The 18,296-nt window shown below is 53.7% G+C and overlaps 1 protein-coding gene across 1 annotated transcript in view; it reads left to right on the forward strand.

The window, feature by feature from the left end:
• LOC137299238 (unconventional myosin-Ic-like) overlaps positions 1-18,296 on the forward strand; it is an 86,578-nt gene that overhangs the window by 22,462 nt on the left and 45,820 nt on the right. The window contains 16 exon segments of the mRNA XM_067967900.1: positions 726-842; positions 844-882; positions 3,432-3,547; positions 8,622-8,686; positions 8,689-8,819; positions 9,287-9,352; positions 9,354-9,368; positions 10,161-10,293; positions 10,296-10,339; positions 10,866-10,938; positions 10,941-10,963; positions 11,969-12,082; positions 12,820-12,891; positions 14,945-15,064; positions 16,026-16,108; positions 17,300-17,410. Of these exon segments, the coding sequence (XP_067824001.1) occupies positions 726-842; positions 844-882; positions 3,432-3,547; positions 8,622-8,686; positions 8,689-8,819; positions 9,287-9,352; positions 9,354-9,368; positions 10,161-10,293; positions 10,296-10,339; positions 10,866-10,938; positions 10,941-10,963; positions 11,969-12,082; positions 12,820-12,891; positions 14,945-15,064; positions 16,026-16,108; positions 17,300-17,410 (1,322 nt within the window).

Here is an 18,296-nt window from a genome sequence, read left to right on the forward strand (position 1 = left end):
TTGCTCCCTTGTTCTGGACTCCCCCCCACCAGAGGAAATAGTTTCTCTCTATCTACCCTATCAAATCCTTTAATCATCTTCAACACCTCAATTAGATCACCCCTTAATCTTCTATATTCAAGGGAATACAAACCTATTCTACGCAACCTGTCTTCATAATTTAACCTTTTTAACCCCAGTATCATTCTGGTGAATCTGCACTGCACCTCTCCAAGACCAATATATCCTTACTGAGGAGCGGTGCCCAGAACTGAACCCAGTCTCCAGATGGGCTCTGACCAAGGCTCTGTACAACTGGAGCATCACTTCCCCCACTTTGTATTCCAGCCCCTTTTGAGATAAAGTATTTTTGATTACTTTCTGTACCTGTGCACTGGTTCTGTGACTTCTGAGATGATGGTGTGGGAAGAGGATCCATTGCTGGAGATGCTGTGGGGTTGAGGAGGATGGGGTGGTCGACAGAGGCCGAAGTATCGTCATCCTTGGAAGGCCAATGGATGGGCAGTTGGCAGCTTGAAAATGCAACAATAAGTAACTTGGGGAGAGGATTTTCTGGGGTGGAAGGGGATGGGGGGAAGAGTTTGGAGATGGTCTTCTCTGGGATCGAGACCATGACAGAGTGTAGACGCCCAAAATAATTTCACTTTTCAACTTGCTGAAGTAGTGGGAATTTCCCGGGGAGCAGCTGTGGATTCTCGTTTTGACTTTCCTCCTCCTTCCTGCAGGCCCAAGGAAGCGAAGGGATCCGATTGGCCATGGAGAGTGCGCTGACGGCCCGTGACCGGGTCGGAGTTCAGGACTTTGTCCTATTGGAGAATTTCACCAGTGAGGCAGCGTTCATACGAGAACCTCCGCAAACGCTTCAAGGAAAACCTCATCTACGTAAGGACACACTGCGTTCAATTTTACTTCTACAGCCCGTCCCCCCTCCCCCTCCCCCCTCCCCCTCCCCCTCCTCCTCCCCCCCTCACCTCCCCCCCTCACCTCCCCCCCTCACCTCCCCCCCTCACCTCCCCCCCTCACCCTCCCCCCCCTCACCTCCCCCCCTCACCTCCCCCCCTCACCTCCCCCCTCACCTCCCCCCCTCACCTCCCCCCCTCACCTCCCCCCCTCACCTCCCCCCCTCACCTCCCCCCCTCACCTCCCCCCCTCACCTCCCCCCCCTCACCTCCCCCCTCACCTCCCCCCCTCACCTCCCCCCCTCACCTCCCCTCCTCCCCCTCCTCCTCTGCCCCTCACCTCCCCATCTCCTCCTCCTCCTCCTCCTCCTCCTCCTCCCCCCCCTCGCCTCCCCCCCTCGCCTCCCCCCCTCGCCTCCCCCCCTCGCCTCCCCCCCTCGCCTCCCCCCCTCGCCTCCCCCCCTCGCCTCCCCCCCTCGCCTCCCCCCCTCGCCTCCCCCCCTCGCCTCCCCCCCTCGCCTCCCCCCCTCGCCTCCCCCCTCGCCTCCCCCCCCTCGCCTCCCCCCCCTCGCCTCCCCCCCCCTCGCCCTCCCCCCCCCTCGCCTCCCCCCCCTCGCCTCCCCCCCCCTCGCCTCCCCCCCTCGCCTCCCCCCCTCGCCTCCCCCCCCCTCGCCTCCCCCCCCGTCGCCCTCCCCCCGTCGCCTCCCCCCCGTCGCCTCCCCCCCGTCGCCTCCCCCCCTCGCCTCCCCCCCCTCGCCTCCCCCCCCTCGCCTCCCCCCCCTCGCCTCCCCCCCCCTCGCCTCCCCCCCCTCGCCTCCCCCCCTCGCCTCCCCCCCCTCGCCTCCCCCCCTCGCCTCCCCCCCCTCGCCTCCCCCCCCTCGCCTCCCCCCCCTCGCCTCCCCCCCCTCGCCTCCCCCCCCTCGCCTCCCCCCCCTCGCCTCCCCCCCCCTCGCCTCCCCCCCTCGCCTCCCCCCCCTCGCCTCCCCCCCCTCGCCTCCCCCCCCTCGCCTCCCCCCCCTCGCCTCCCCCCCCTCCTCCTCCCCCCCTCCTCCTCCCCTCCTCCCCTCCTCTTCCTTCCCTCCTCTTCCTCCCCTCCTCTTCCTCCCCCCTGCTCCTCTCCTCCCCCCTCCTCCTCTCCTCCCCCTCTCCTCCTCTCCTCCCCCCCTCCTCCTCTCCTGCCCCCCCTCCTCCTCTCCTCCCCCCCCTCCTCCTCTCCTCCCCCCCTCCTCCTCTCCTCCCCCCCTCCTCCTCTCCTCCCCTCCTCCTCCTCCTCTCTCCTTCCTTTCTCCTTTCTCCTCCTCTCCTCCCCATCTCCCCCTCTCCTCCCCATCTCCCCCTCTCCTCCCCATCTCCCCCTCTCCTCCCCATCTCCCCCTCTCCTCCCCATCTCCCCCCTCTCCTCCCCATCTCCCCCTCTCCTCCCCATCTCCCCCTCTCCTCCCCATCTCCCCCCTCTCCTCCCATCTCCCCCTCTCCTCCCATCTCCCCCTCTCCTCCCCATCTCCCCCTCTCCTCCCCATCTCCCCCTCTCCTCCCCATCTCCCCCCTCTCCTCCCCATCTCCCCCTCTCCCTCCTCTCTTTCCCCCTCTCCCTCCTCTCTTTCCCCCTTCCCTCTCCCTCCTCTCTTTCCCCCTTCCTCTCCCTCCTCTCTTTCCCCCTTCCCTCTCCCTCCTCTCTTTCCCCCTTCCCTCTCCCTCCTCTCTTTCCCCCTTCCCTCTCCCTCCTCTCTTTCCCCCTTCCCTCTCCCTCCTCTCTTTCCCCCTTCCCTCTCCCTCCTCTCTTTCCCCCCTTCCCTCTCCCTCCTCTCTTTCCCCCTTCCCTCTCCCCTCCTCTCTTTCCCCCTTCCCTCTCCCTCCTCTCTTTCCCCCTTCCCTCTCCCTCCTCTCTTTCCCCCTTCCCTCTCCCTCCTCTCTTTCCCCCTTCCCTCTCCCTCCTCTCTTTCCCCCTTCCCTCTCCCTCCTCTCTTTCCCCCTTCCCTCTCCCTCCTCTCTTTCCCCCTTCCCTCTCCCTCCTCTCTTTCCCCCTTCCCTCTCCCTCCTCTCTTTAAACCCTCCTTAAAACCTCCCTCTTTGACCGAGTTTTTGGTCACCTGTCCTAATATCTCCTACTGTGGTTCGGGGTCTGATTAACGCCCCTGGGATGTTTTACTACTAGTGGCAGGAGGGTCGGTAACCGGAGGACACAGATTTAAGGAGATCGGCAAAAGAGCCAGAGGGGGAGATGAGGAAACATTTTTTTTACACAGTGAGTTGTTATGATCTGGAATGCGCTGCCTGAAAGGGCGGTGGAAGCAGATTCAATAATAACTTTCAAAAGGGAATTGGATAAATACTTGAAGGGAAAAATTTACAGGGCTATGGGGAAAGAGCAGGGAAGTGGACTAATTGGATAGCTCTTTCAAAGAGCCGGCACAGGCAGGATGGGCTGAATGGCCTCCTGCGCTGTGCCCACTATAAATGAACGTTGTGGTTGACGGGCTGCTGGAGTATTCGGAAGTGGACTGACGCTGCCCTCTGCTGGTCTCCCCACAGACGTACATCGGTTCAGTCCTGGTCTCAGTGAATCCCTATAAGGAACTGGAGATCTACACCAAGCAGCACATGGAGAGATACAGAGGAGTCAATTTCTACGAAGTCTCGCCTCACATGTAAGTGCGACCAAGCGGAACAGTGTTCAACAAGTGAGCTGGCAGCGAGTGCTGCTGAAATATTTACAGCTGATGTGTTACAACCACTTCTTGCTGTTCGATAGTGTTCAGCGGATCAGACAGTGCAGGGCGAGGGGGCAGAGCCTTGGGGCGGGGCGTGGGGGCAGGGCAAGGCGAGGGGGTCAGGGCGAGGGGGCTAGCCTTGGGGCAGAGCCTTGGGGCAGGGTGAGGCAAGAAGTCAGGGCGAGGGGGCAGGGTCTTGGGGCGAGGGGTCAGAGCGAGGCGAGGGGGCAGAGCCAGGGGCGAGGCGAGGGGGCAGGGCCTGGGCGGGGCCTGGGGCGGGGCGAGGTGAGGGGTCAGGGCGAGGGGGCAGGGCCTGGGGCAGGGCCTGGGGCGGGGCGAGGTGAGGGGGCAGGGCGAGGGGGGCAGGGCCTGGGGCAGGGCGAGGCGAGGGGTCAGGGCGAGGGGGCAGGGCCTGGGGCAGGGCCTGGGGCGGGGCGAGGTGAGGGGGCAGGGCGAGGGGGCAGGGCCTGGGGCAGGGCGAGGCGAGGGGTCAGGGCGAGGGGGCAGGGCCTGGGGCAGGGCGAGGCGAGGGGGCAGGGCCTGGGGCAGGGCGAGGCGAGGGGGCAGGGCCTGGGGCAGGGCGAGGCGAGGGGAGGTTGGGGGAAATTGTGTCTGAGGTTCCCTATCAGGGACCTGATGGATGTGCCAACCTGACCCAGCTCAATTCCCCTCACTCATTAACCTGTAGAGCCGGACGGATAGGGCTCAGGGGAGACTGGATTCTTTGCCCACACGGAGAGTCCACGTGGCCTCGTCAGACCGAGGGGCGTCTTGACACAAAACACATGGGCTGCGGGCGGTGCAGTAGCTGCAGTGACAGACTGTCTAGCCGCACCCCTCTATATAGTTGGGATTCTGATTTGCCTATTCTGAGACTGTGTGCAATGTAGGATATTTATATTAATCTTCGATGCACCATCCTGATCAGGGCTGATGTACAGAAATAATCCATCTGGAGTTCGACCCTGGAAAATTGCTGTGTAAGGGGTAACCTGAAGTTTCAGCGGGTTTATCCAGTGAACAGCTTGTTCTTTTTTAAAAAAAATAATTCTCATCATGTGGGAATCGCTGGAAAGTCCTGCATTTATTGCCCTGTCCCTAGACAACAGAGGGCAGGTAAGGTCATCCAGGTGCGTGACTGGAGTCACGTATAGACCCAGACCGGGGAAGGACGGCAGGTTTCCTTCCTAAAGGACATTAGTGAACCAGGTGGGTTTTTACGACAATCCAACAGCTTCGTGGAGACTTTTACCGAGTCTGGCTTTTTATTTACAGATTGTTTTATACTGAATTCAAATTCTCAAACTGCCCTGGTGGGATTTGCACTGACGTCTCTGCGTTACTCGTCCAGTAACACAACTCAACCACCTTACACTTGGAATCAATCTTAATCCTCTCCCTGCACCCTCTCCTGCGTTTGCACATCTCTCTTCTAGCCTGGTGCCCAGAACAGTACATGAGTGAAGTCTGTGTGGTGTATCCCTCCGTGCCCCCTCTGTGCCCCCTCTGTGCCCCCTCCCCCTCCCCCTCCCCCTCCCCCGCCCCCGCCCCCGCCCCCTCCCCCTCCCCCTCCCCCTCCCCCGCCCCTCCCCCGCCCCTCCCCCTCCCCCTCCCCCTCCCCCTCCGCCCTCTTAGGTGGATGTAAAAGATCGCACGGTCACAATTCGCAGAAGAGCAGGGGAGTTCTTCCCGGTGACCTGGGGCCAATATTTATCCCTCACCGAACATCACTAAACTGGATTATCTGATCATTATCACATTGCTGTTTGTGGGATCTTGCTGTGCGCAAATTGGCTGCTGCGTTTCCTACATTACAACAGTGAAAATTACCACGTTGGCTGTAAAGCGCTTTGAGACGTCCTGAGTTCATGAGAGGCGCGATAGAAATGCAGGTTCTTTCTTTTCGCTGCTTTGCAGATTCACTTTTTGTACATTTTTAAAATTCATTCATGGGATGAGGGCGTCGCTGGCAAGGCCGGCATTTATTGCCCGTCCCTAATGTTCAACCAGTTTAGACTAATGAAGGGGAGCTTGACCCCTGACCCTCGATCCCCGACCCCTGTGATGTGGCTGGCAATGTGTTAATTTTTTGTGGTTTTACTCCTCCATTTGTTGTGTTTTTATTGAACCTCCAGGGCCCAAACTGTTGCTGTTTATGTTCATTTTGGAGCGTCGCTTGGAGACAATGGCTTATTGTGTGTGTGATGGGTTCCACAGGTTCTGGAAACTTTCCTGTGAGACAATTGTTCCTCAATGGGAAGAGGAATTTGGCTCATTTACAGGACTGTTAGTCGGGGAAAGTTACAAACCAATTAAAGGCTTGGGCATAAGCTAATGGTATCGGCGAGTTAATGTATTAAAACATTGGCCAACAGGACGTTACTTACCTTGTGAGTCCGGATAACATTCAATTAAAACTGTATTGAAATTTAGAGAGAAGTGTTTCAAGATTCTAAATGGAAGCACACAGGCCTATTTTTTTTACTTTTTATTCGTTCATGGGATGTGGCATCGCTGGCGAGGCCGGCATTTATTGCCCATCCCTAATTGCCCTTGAGAAGGTGGTGGTGAGCCGCCGCCTTGAACCGCTGCAGTCCGTGTGGTGAAGGTTCTCCCACAGTGCTGTTAGGAAGGGAGTTCCAGGATTTTGACCCAGCGACGATGAAGGAACGGCGATATATTTCCAAGTCGGGATGGTGTGTGACTTGGAGGGGAACGTGCAGGTGGTGTTGTTCCCATGTGCCTGCTGCTCTTGTCCCTTCTAGGTGGTAGAGGTCGCGGGTTTGGGAGGTGCTTTCGAAGAAGCCTTGGCGAGTTGCTGCAGTGCATCCTGTGGATGGTACACACTGCAGCCACAGTGCGCCGGTGGGGGAGGGAGTGGGTGTTTAGGGTGGGGAAGGGAGTGGGTGGTGGATGGGTTGCCGATCGAGCGGGCTGATTTGTCCTCGAGTGGTGTTGAAGTTTCACCTATCTATGGTCCGTTGAGTTTCTCCGATCTGTACCCATGCAGTTTCCACTGAAGGTGTTTCTCAGCTCTGTGCACATTTGATCCACTGTACCTGAAGTGTTTAATGTTCCTGGTCAGACAATTTCAACCTGAAAGTCCATCGTAGATGATTTATTCTCTGGTTACAGGCGAAGGACTGTCCAGATTGGAAGGGTGCATTCCTTGTCCGTGTTGAGCCGAGGCAGAAGTGAGATGCTACAATCAGCCTTGGCACCACTGGGAGGGAGGGAAAATCAGCCAGAATCCCTGATCAATACCTGCTGCTGTTGGGTAAAGACAGGATTGGGCTCAGCAGTGATGCCGCTGTGGTCAAATAGCCACACAGTCTAGGCTCAAGCATGAGAATGGCCCATGGAGGGAGCGGAGAGAAGATTCACCTTAGAGCATGCACCTATACCAAACCCCCGATCCTTGGTGTTATACAGGGCACCAGACCATGGAATCTTACAGCACAGAAGGAGGCCATTCAGCTCATCGTGTCTGTGCAGGCTCTTTGAAAGAGCTGTCCAATTAGTCCCACTCCCGTGCTCTTTCCCCATAGCCCTGCAAATTTCTCCCCTTCAAGTATTTATCCAATTCCCTTTTGAAAGTTATTATTGAATCTGCTTCCACCGCCCTTTCAGGCAGCGCATTGCAGATCAGAACAACTCGCTGCGTAAATAATGCCTCATCTCCCCTCTGTTCTTTTGCCAATCACCTTAAATCTGTGTCCTCTGGTTACCGACCCTTCTGCCAATGGAAACAGTTTCTCCTTATTTACTCTATCAAAACCCTTCATGATTTTGAACACCTCTATTAAATCTCCCCTTAACCTTCTCTGTTCTAAGGAGAGCAATCTCAGCTTCTCCAGTCTCTCCACATAACTGAAGTCCCTCATCCCTGGAACCATTCCAGCAAATCTCCTCTGCACCCTCTCCAAGGCTCGACATCCATCCTAAAGTGTGGTGCCAGAATTGGACACAATCCTCCAGCTGAGGCCTAACCAGTGATTTATAAAGGGTTTAGCGTAACTTCCTTGGAAGGTTTTGCGTTTGTGACTGGTATTGGTCTTTGGGAATCCCTTCCATTTTCTCAGATGTGTGAAGATGATTTTGTGAGATTCGTGTTAATTAAAATTGAAAAGTAGGTGGATTTAGGTAAAGTATTTTTCGGTTTGTTAAAGTTTAGTAACCTGAATTTCTGACGGAGATATTATTGAGATTTCTGTCAAGACAAATATTTTTCAAAACAAGCAACAGGGAGAAAGCTGAGCTGATTAATTGGGCTTTGAGTTTTTGTTTTGCTCAACTGGCAGTTGGCCAATTCCATAATATCGGTGTTTTTCTCTCTCGTTCGGTAGAGATTGAAGGTGATCGGCCCTAATCCTGTTCTGAAAACTGCTCAATTATAGAATTACACAAAATGTACAGCACAGAGACAGGCCATTCGGCCCAACTGCTCTATGCTGGTGTTTATGCTCCACACGAGCCTCCTCCCCCCCTACTTCATCTCACCCTATCACCATATCCTTCTATTCCTTTCCCCCTTATGTTTATCCAGCTTCCTCCTTAAATGCCTCTACACTATTTGCCTCAACTCCTCCTTGTGGAATGAGTTCCACGTTCTCGCCACTCTCTGAATGAAGTGTATGCTCTGTGTTACTCCGTTCACCTCGGCCTGCTCCTCCTCACTCACACCCGTTCTGTGTTCCTTCCTGTGCTGGTCATTCTGCTGACTGACCCTGTCAGAGAACATGGGACAGACACCAGGCTATCAGACAAGAGCCTGACACAGGGTTTCTGCAGGCAACAGAATCAGGCCCAGTCTCAGATATAGAATCATAGAAACTTACAGTACAGGAGGAGACCATTTTGGCCCATCGTGCCTGTGCTGGCTCTTTGAAAGAGCTACCAATTGGTCTCCCCTGCTCTATCCCCATAGCCCCATGAAGGGACAATGCCATGACTCACTGTGATACCCAGTGCCTAAATACCAGCTCTCGACCATTGCCTCTGTGCTTCACAGTTACGCTATATCTGACAACTCGTACCGGTCAATGAGATCTGAGAGGAAGGACCAGTGTATTCTGATCTCGGGGAGAGCGGAGCGGGGAAAACCGAAGCCTCGAAGAAGATCCTTCAGTACTATGCAGTGACGTGCCCGACCAGTGACAAGGTGGAGACCGTGAGGGACCGTCTGCTTCAGTCTAACCCGGTACTGGAGGTAAGGAGCTCACTCTGTTTGGTATTTAAATGTATTGAGGGGGCCAGTATTGTTGGACATCACCGCGCTGGGCAGCGCTAGGGTATAAATTACAATGTCCATGTGACCAGCACCTGATCCCCAGGCCTTTGTGGAAAGACGCTGACCGGGGCCTCGGCCCGACGCTGACCGGGCCTCGGTCTGATTTGGTTTGGATCACTGGGATGTGGAATCAGTCCACCGTCACTGTGTGGATGGAGAGGGGTGTGGAGATGCTCCTGTGAAACGGACGTGTTTGGAAATGGGGCTGATTTCAAAGTTTGGAACCTTCGGACTCCCTTGGCCAGTTCCCAGTGTTGGTTGTCACACACACCTGGTCGGGAGTTTGGAGCTTTGTAAAAGAACTGTACTCGGCAGAGAGTGAGGGGCATCTGTTCACAAGTCTGAGCTCAACCACAACACACACATCCTTGTTTTGTGTTTTTCAGGCGTTTGGAAATGCTAAAACCCTTCGTAATGACAACTCCAGTCGATTCGGCAAATACATGGACATCCCAGTTTGACTTCAGGGTAAGAAGGAGTAATGTACCAGGAAATAGCATTCCTGGGCACTGAGGGTGTGTAAACACTGGGGAATAGTGTTCCCAGAGTATGAAGGTGTGTAAACACTGGGGAATAGTGTTCCCAGAGTATGAGGGTGTGTAAACACTGGGGAATAGTGTTCCCAGAATATGAGGGTGTGTAAACACTGGGGAATAGTGTTCCCAGAGTATGAGGGTGTGTAAACACTGGGGAATAGTGTTCCCAGAGTATGAGGGTGTGTAAACACTGGGGAATAGTGTTCCCAGAGTATGAAGGTGTGTAAACACTGGGGAATAGTGTTCCCAGAGTATGAGGGTGTGTAAAACACTGGGGAATAGTGTTCCCAGAGTATGAGAGTGTGTAAACACTGGGGAATAGTGTTCCCAGAGTATGAAGGTGTGTAAACACTGGGGAATAGTGTTCCTGGAATCTGAGGGTGTGTAAACACTGGGGAATAGTGTTCCCAGAGTATGAGGGTGTGTAAACAATGAGCTGGTCGACAGGTGGGATTGTGATTAATCGGAGGGGATCCAGCATTTTGCAGTCTCCAGACTTTGATTTACTTTTCTCATCACGCCTCTTTGAATGAGTTTTCCTGCTCGGCCTGGCCTGTTGATCTCACTCTCATTGTTTCATTTTGTTCCATCCAGTTAGTGAACAAGTCCTTGAGCAAACGATTTGGGTACATTGACTATTAATGCTTTGCCGTGATGTCAGTTTAAGGCCAGTGTCGAGGTATTTGCTGTGATGGTGGTTAAGTTTCCTGTGTTTGTGTTGTAGGGAGCACCAGTGGGCGGCCACATTCTCAACTACCTGCTGGAAAAATCGCGGGTCATCCACCAGAATCACGGAGAGAGGAACTTTCACATCTTTTACCAAGTGATTGAAGGAGGTGAAGATGAGCTGCTGAGGAGGCTGGGCTGGAACGCAATCCCCAGAGCTACCAGTATCTTGTCAAAGTAAGGAGAGTGAGGGGGGGTGAGGGGCAGTCACATTACTCTGGCCCTCCGGCTGTGTTGGGATCGCAGTCGGTTTCTACAATGGGCCTCAGCACCTCTGAACGAGGAGGGAAATAATCAGCCAGGTCCTGATCCCTATCCACACCCCCTGTTGGACAATAGGAGCGGGTGATGCCTCCCACAGTCGGATAGTCTGCTGATGCTCACTGTCTTGGTTTTATACATGAACGGTGACTCACACAAGGTCGCAAAGGCTGGTGTATCGGTGAATATATAATCCCAGGGGGAGACCACCTCCAGAAAAGGAGGGGAGAAAATTGGGGAAATATTGTAGGGGAAAAAAAGTGAATTAACTTCCTCCTTCCTCCACCAGTAACTTTATTCCTAAATCATCGCAGAGGCACGTTCCCCGGAATAAGTTCCAGCTCTGAGTCGAGTCGCTGTGGGACCCAGTCAGTGCGTGAGGGACGCAGACTGCGCGTGAGGGACAGTACTTTACTGATTGAGTCCTTGTTCTGTGTTTCAGGGTCAGTGTGCAAAAGTGAGCTCCATCAGCGATAAGAATGACTGGAAGACGGTGCGCAAAGCCCTTTCTGTCATGATTTCAGCAACAGTGAGGTGGAGGTGAGTTGTGAGGCTGTCACTAATTGTGCTCCTTATCACCAGACATGTTGTTGGCCTTTCGATTGAATGGCCCCCAAACAGCTCTGCTTCGATCTGAAAGACAGAGACTGTTGTGTTGTGGCTTTTTTTTCAGTTTCTCACAGGATCCTAGAAATTACAGCACAGAATGAGGCCATTCGGCCCATCGCAGTTGTGCCGGTGCTAGCTCTCCAACTGGAGCTGTCTGCTCTAATCCATTCCTTTGTCCTTTCCCTCTGTTCTCTAGAAAAGAGAAGGCTGAGGGGTGACCTGATAGAGGTCTTTAAGATTATGAAAGGGTTTGATAGGGTAAACGTAGAGAAAATGTTTCCACTCGTGGGGGGAGATCAAAACTAAGGGCCATAAATATAAAACAGTTACTAATAAATCCAATAGGGAATTCAGGAGAAACTTCTTTACCCAGAGAGTGGTGAGAATGTGGAACTCGCTCCCACAAGGAGTAGTTGAGGTGAATAGTGTAGATACATTTAAGGGGAAGCTGGATAAACACATGAGGGAGAAAGGAATAGAAGGATATGCTGATAGGGTGAGATGGAGTAGGGAGGGAGGAGGCTCGTGTGGAGCATAAACACCAGCACAGACCAGTTGGGGCCAAATGGCCTGTTTCTGTGCTGTACATTCTACGTTTGTTGAACGTTGTGAGTGTTTTACTTCCTTGGTCACTGAATGGTGGGAGATGTTTGTTCAGTAAATATACACTCGAGTGAAGTACATTTACCTGTAGTGTGAGTGAGATCTCAGCGCTGGCATTGAGGTCACCAACCCGATCTCTCAGAACAGTCTGCAACCCAAATGCTGCATAGGAGGAGAAAAACAATGTCTAAACAGGGGAGAGGGAGGGAGGGAGAAAGGGGATGGATGGAGGGAGTGGGAGAAGGGGATGGAGGGAGTGGGAGGGAGTGGGGGAAGGAACTTGCTCCACTGTCTGTGATTCCCTCTTTATTTCCCCTTCTCTTACTCGCGCAGGAGCTGCTGAGTGTGGTGGCCAGCGTGCTACACTTGGGAAACATACAGTGCTCGGCAGATGAGGATGGAAACGCAGTGATTACGGGAGAGAATCAGATCAAGCTGCTGTCCAGGGTCAGTATTAACCAGCCCAGTCTGAACGAGCTGCTTGTGCAACGAGTCACTGCACTAACGGTCACTCATAACTGAGATTTCAATAATGTGATAACAGTTTTGAAGTGTTTTTTTCGACGGTGTTTAGCCCTTTAGAAATTTCCGGACTGTCTGAGATTGGATCAGACAGTCCGGAAATTTCTAAACTCTAAACCGTGCCCCCACAAATAGTCTGCTTTAAAAATAAAGAACACTTTGTCCTTGTTTACTTCTGTATCTTGTGATGTGGAGTCGCTGATTATCGTCAGTAAACGTTCAATAAACTTTCATCAGCGAAGTAATCCCTAAACCCGAGCCGTGGCGCCCCTCCCCCCTCCCCCCTCCCCTCTCCCCCCCGCCCCCTCCCCCGCCCCCTCCCCCCCCCGCCCCCTCCCCCCGCCCCCCTCCCCCCGCCCCCTCCCCCGCCCCCTCCCCCGCCCCCGCCCCCTCCCCCCGCCCCCTCCCCCCCGCCCCCTCCCTCCGCCCCCCCTCCCCCCCGCCCCGTCGCGCCCCCCCCTCCCCCCGCCCCGTCGCGCCCCCTCCCCCCGATGGTTTTGAAGTAATATTCTGGGTTTACCTGATTGATATATAATATTTTATACACCTCATCGGGCCCCCCCGCCACTTCACGCTGAGCGAGGTGCTTTGGGAGGGTGGGTTCTGTGACTGGGCCCATACCGTTTCTGCAAGTCAATTTTAGCTTTTCCTTTTGGTTTCAGCTTCTTGGAGTGCCCGGCACGGTCCTTCGAGAGGCTCTGACTCACAAGAAAATCATTGCCAAGGGAGAGGAGGTAAGGAGCGAGCGACTGTCAGTTATAACCATGGTACCTTTAACCTGCTGTGTGAGCTGCACCAGTTTAGACATTGCACTATCGCTGAATACAATGGGGAGGGAGTTAATGTGACAGTTTATATAAAGCTCTGGTCAGACCCCATCTGGAGACTGGGTTCAGTTCTGGGCACCGCACCTCAGGAAGGATATATTGGCCTTGGAGGGGGAGCAGCGCAGATTCACCAGACTGATACCTAAAAGAGTTAAATTATGAGGACAGGTTGCAGAGACTTGGCTTGTATTCCCCCGAAGATTAAGGGGTGATCTAATCGAGGTGTTTAAGATGATTTAAGGATTTGATAGGGTAGATAGAGAGAAACTATTTCCTCTGGTGGGGGAACAAGGGGGCAGAACCTTAAAATTAGAGCCAGGCCGTTCAGGGGTGATGTCAGGAAGCACTTCTTCACACAAAGGGGAGTGGAAATCTGGAACTCTCTCCCCCAAAAAGCTGTTGAGGCTGGGGGTCAATTGGAAATTTCAAAACTGAAATGGATAGATTTTTGTTGGGTAAGGGTATCCAGGATTATGGAGCCAAGGTGGGTAGATGGAGTTAAGATACAGATCAGCCATGATCTAATTGACAAGCTTTCGGAGGCTTCCCCCTTTGTCAGGTGAACGATGTGAAAAAATAAATAAATAAATAAATTTAAAAAAAAATTTTTTTTTTTTTTTCACATCGTTCACCTGACGAAGGGGGAAGCCTCCGAAAGCTTGTGAATTTAAAATAAAATTGCTGGACTATAACTTGGTGTTGTAAAATTGTTTACAATGATCTAATTGAACAATGGAACAGGTTCGAGGGGCTGAATGGCCTCCTCCTGTTCCTATGTTACTATGAATGTTCGATTTACGCCAGTATCTGTAAGAAATGCTGTCTATCTTAACAGAGGTCCAGAATGTCACCGCATTTCATAGAATCACACAGCACAGAAGGAGGCCGTTCGGCCCATCGTGCCTGTGCCGGCTCTTTGAAAGAGCTATCCAGTTAGTCCCACTCCCCTGCTCTTTCCCCAGAGTCCTGCAAACATTTCCTTTTCAAGTATTTATCCAATTCCCTTTTGAAACTTATTATTGAATCTGCTTCCAGGCAGTGTATTCCAGATCAGAACAACTCGCTGCGTAAAAAAATTCTCCTCATCTCGCCTCTGGTTCTTTTGCCAATTACCTTAAATCTGAGTCCTCTGGTCACCGACCGTTCTGCCAGTGGAAACAGATTCTCCTTATTTACTCTATCAGCCCCCCCACCCCTACTCCCGTATGTTGCTGTTTCTGTGCCTCTTCCCTCAGTCTCTGACGATCGGGCTTCTCTTGAGCTGGCTGTGCGGAGTTGGGGCCAGGTGATGGTATTTGCCCCGGGGAGAGGCCCCTGGTTCCCTGTCATTCACCGTTTAAGGTGTAATAGAGATTGGAAACTCCCGCTTTCCTCTCCTCCTCTCCACCCCCCCCCCCTCACTCTCGCTGCCTCCCCCCCTCACTCTCCCTGCCTCCCCCCCTCACTCTCCCTGCCTCCCCCCCCTCACTCTCCCTGCCTCCCCCCCCTCACTCTCCCTGCCTCCCCCCCCTCATTCTCCCTGCCTCCCCCCCCATCACTCTCCCCGCCTCCTCTCCGCCCCCCCCTCACTCTCCCCGCCTCCTCTCCTCCCCCCCCCCTCACTCTCCCCGCCTCCTCTCCTCCCCCCCCTCACTCTCCCCGCCTCCTCTCCTCCCCCCCCTCACTCTCCCCGCCTCCTCTCCTCCCCCCCCTCACTCTCCCCGCCTCCTCCCCCCCCTCACTCTCCCCCGCCTCCTCCCCCCCCCTCACTCTCCCTGCCTCCTCCCCCCCCTCCCCTCCTACTCTCCCACCCTCTCCTCCCACCAACCCCCCAAGCTCTGAGTCCAGGACCCCCATTAACATAAAACACACCTCATGGGTTAAGTGCCCACCTTTACTGGTACAGGTTGGACAGGGAGTGTGAGTGTGGGTAGACTTGGATTGCACATTGTGATTGTTATTTCTCGTTCTCCCCCTGTAGCTGATTAGCCCGCTGAATGTGGAGCAGGCGGCTTATGCACGGGATGCTCTGGCAAAGGCCATCTATGGCCGCACCTTCTCCTGGCTGGTCAACAAGATCAACGAATCTCTTGCCCACAAGGTAATGGTGGAGTGACCCTCCGATCCGGTCCTGTTACAAAGCCCCGTCTGGTGACTGTCAGAGAGACGGCTCTCAGTTTGTCCTCGAGTTCTGCGACAGTTGCTCTCAGTCCTGTTCTGTGAGGTGTGACGAGACAGACGACCAGGACTGCAAGTCTCTGACTGACCAGCGTTGGGTACACAGTGTGACTTGGGTTAGGGGTTGCCAACCCTCCTGGATTGTCCTGGAGTCTCCAGGAATTGATGATTAATCACCTGGACACTGCGAGCAACACCCGGGAGATAAAAGTTGTGTGTTTTCTTCATTTTCTTTGAAGTTTTTGTGTATTTTAAAAAATATCAGAGATGAGAAAAGTGCTGTTTGACTGACAGCCAAGAATCGTCCAATCGGATAACAAGAGTCTGTTCGTTTTCCAATCGGCGTGGGGGACGGGGCTCCATGAGGATGGACGTGTTGGGCGACCAATGGCAGGGGTGTGGGGGTGGGGCTCCACAAGGATGGACGTGTTGGGTGACCAATGGCAGGGGTGTGGGGGTGGGGCTCCACAAGGATGCTCGTGTTGGGTGACCAATGGCAGGGTTGTGGGGGTGGGGCTCCACAAGGATGCTCGTGTTGGGTGACCAATGGCAGGGGTGTGGGGGTGGGGCTCCACAAGGATGGACGTGTTGGGCGACCAATGGTGGGGGAGGGCGGGAGTCCACGAGGATGGACGTGTTGGGCGACTGATGGCAGGTGCATTGGGCAGGGCTCCATGAGGATGGACGTGCTGGGCGACCAATGATGCTGGTGTGGGGACGGGGTGACTGCAGGCAGGAGATCATGCAATGAAACCTCTTGGACTATCGAGAGTTGTCAAACCCTCACCTGAACCCAGGGTGGTTTCTGCCCGATTTCTGTATGATTGGGTTTATGTCTTTATTTGGAATATTGGGTTTTAATTTTCATGCTCTTTCCTCCGCAGGACTCCACGTATTCAGAGCGTAACAGGCCCAATGTCATTGGGCTGCTGGATATTTATGGATTTGAGGTCTTCCAACACAACAGGTGACTGGCATCCCCGGAAATCGGCATCTGCTGCACCAGTGCAGAACTTCCATCTCTCACACCTGTGATTTTCTCTAAATCGGATTGTTAAATTGGGGCGCAGCAGAGCTGGAATCTGAGAGCTGCTTCATTGTCTGCTGTTTCCCCAAGGCTCATCCAGCTCCGAGGAGTGGGTCAAACACCAATCCGATCCGATCCACGCCCTCTCCACTGTGTGGTGTGCTGTGCTTTCTTTGGTCATTTTCTCCTTCCCTCTCCTGAAGGCCCCTTCGCTCTGAGCTCTGAGCCCTGTCCAGTGTCCAGTGTCCAAGTGGACATTCTTCATGAGACTGGAGAAGCTGGGATTGTTCTCCTCAGAGCAGAGAAGGTTAAGGGGAGATTTGATCGAGGTGTTCAAAATTATGAAGGGTTTTGATAGAGTAAATAAGGAGAAACTGTTTCCAGTGGCAGGAGGGTCGGTAACCAGAGGACACAGATTTAAGGTAATTGGCAAAAGAACCAGAGGGGAGATGAGGAGAATTTTATTTACACAGTAAGTTGTGATGATCTGGAATGCGCTGCCTGAAAGGGCGGTGGAAGCAGATTCAATAATAACTTTCAAAAGGGAATTGGATAAATACTTGAAAAGGGAAAACTTGCCGGGGAAAGAGCAGGGGAATGGGACTAATTGGATAGCTCATTCAAAAAGCCGGCACAGGCACAATGGGCCGAATGGCCTGCTCCTGTGCTGTCAGATTCTATGATGAGTGAGTCTGGACATCAGGCTCCAGCAGGCTGCAGAGGTCGTGACCCCATCCTTACCCAATGGCCCCACACACTGGTGCACATTCCAGCAGGAATCATCGGGGAACGATCAGGACCAGGACCATTCCCCTTTAGGGAAAGAAACCTGCTGTCCTTACCCGGTCTGGGCCTGTATGTGACTCCAGTCCCACACCAGATGAGCAGAGAGTTTTGGCTGAGGGCTGGAGGAGGTACAAAGATTGGGACGGGCGAGGCCATGGAGGGATTTGAGCGTGAGATTGCGTTGAGTTGTTGGGTGAAGCTGGCTTGTGCTGCCCGTGTGGCACTAGTTGTGTGGCACTAGGTCCTAGCTGTGGCACTAGTCTGTGTGGCACTAGTCTGTGTGGCACTAGTCTGTGTGGCACTAGTTCCGTCCTCTTCCTGACTCAACCTTTCTGCTCTCCACAGCTTCGAGCAGTTCTGCATCAACTACTGCAACGAGAAACTACAGCAGCTCTTCATCGAACTGACGCTGAAGTCCGAGCAGGAGGAATACGAGGCAGAAGGAATCGCGGTACGGTAACTGCAGAGATAGCGGGGTGAATAGTGGAAATAATAGAAGTTTCAAGTTTCGCCCCGGACAGCCAACTCTTACTGGGGTACGGTCCCACGGGAGGGTGCTGGGAGCCTTCTGGTCCCTCGCCCAATCGACTGTTCATAGTAATCCTAGACAGTGAGCATTGGGTATTCAACTATAGTGGCATCACATCCAGCTGATAACTCCTCCTCTGATGTCCATTCTCTCACTCTCTGTCTCTCTCTCTCTCTCTCTGTCTCTCTCTCTCTCTCTCTCTCTACTGTGAGGCATCTGCCTCTCCCCATCAGTAATTGGTCACTAGGAGTGTTCTTCCTTTAATCTCTCCACCCCCCCCCCCTTTCCTGCTCCTTATCTCCTCCCTCCCCTCTTTGGGTAGTTTCTACCTTTCTCCTGGTCCTCACCCATTGAACGCATGTTATGTAAAACCAGAGGTACAGATCCCTGACCTACATTGTGTGATCTGAGGTTCAGACTCAAGTATGCCTGGCATTAAGTTTATCTCGAGGGAGTTGAAATACAAGAGTGAGGAAGTGATGCTTCAGTTGTAGAGGTGCTGGTCAGACCCCACCTGGAGACTGGGTTCAGTTCTGGGCACCGCCCCTCAGGAAGGATATATTGGCCTTGGAGGGGGTGCAGTGCAGATTACCCAGCATGATACCGGGCTAAAGGGTTAAATTACGAGGACAGGTTGCAGAGACTAGGCCTGTATTCCCTCGAGTTTAGAGATTTAAGGGGTGATCTGATCGAGGTGTTTGAAAATGATAAAAGGTTTCGATAGAGAGAAACTATTTCCTCTAGTGGGGCACAATCTTGTAAATGAGGAGGTGACGAGTTAATGACCAGCTGTGGGTTTTAACAGCCTGTTGG

The sequence above is a fragment of the Heptranchias perlo genome, chromosome 28 (assembly GCF_035084215.1).
Source record: "Heptranchias perlo isolate sHepPer1 chromosome 28, sHepPer1.hap1, whole genome shotgun sequence".
Taxonomy (NCBI): domain Eukaryota; kingdom Metazoa; phylum Chordata; class Chondrichthyes; order Hexanchiformes; family Hexanchidae; genus Heptranchias; species Heptranchias perlo.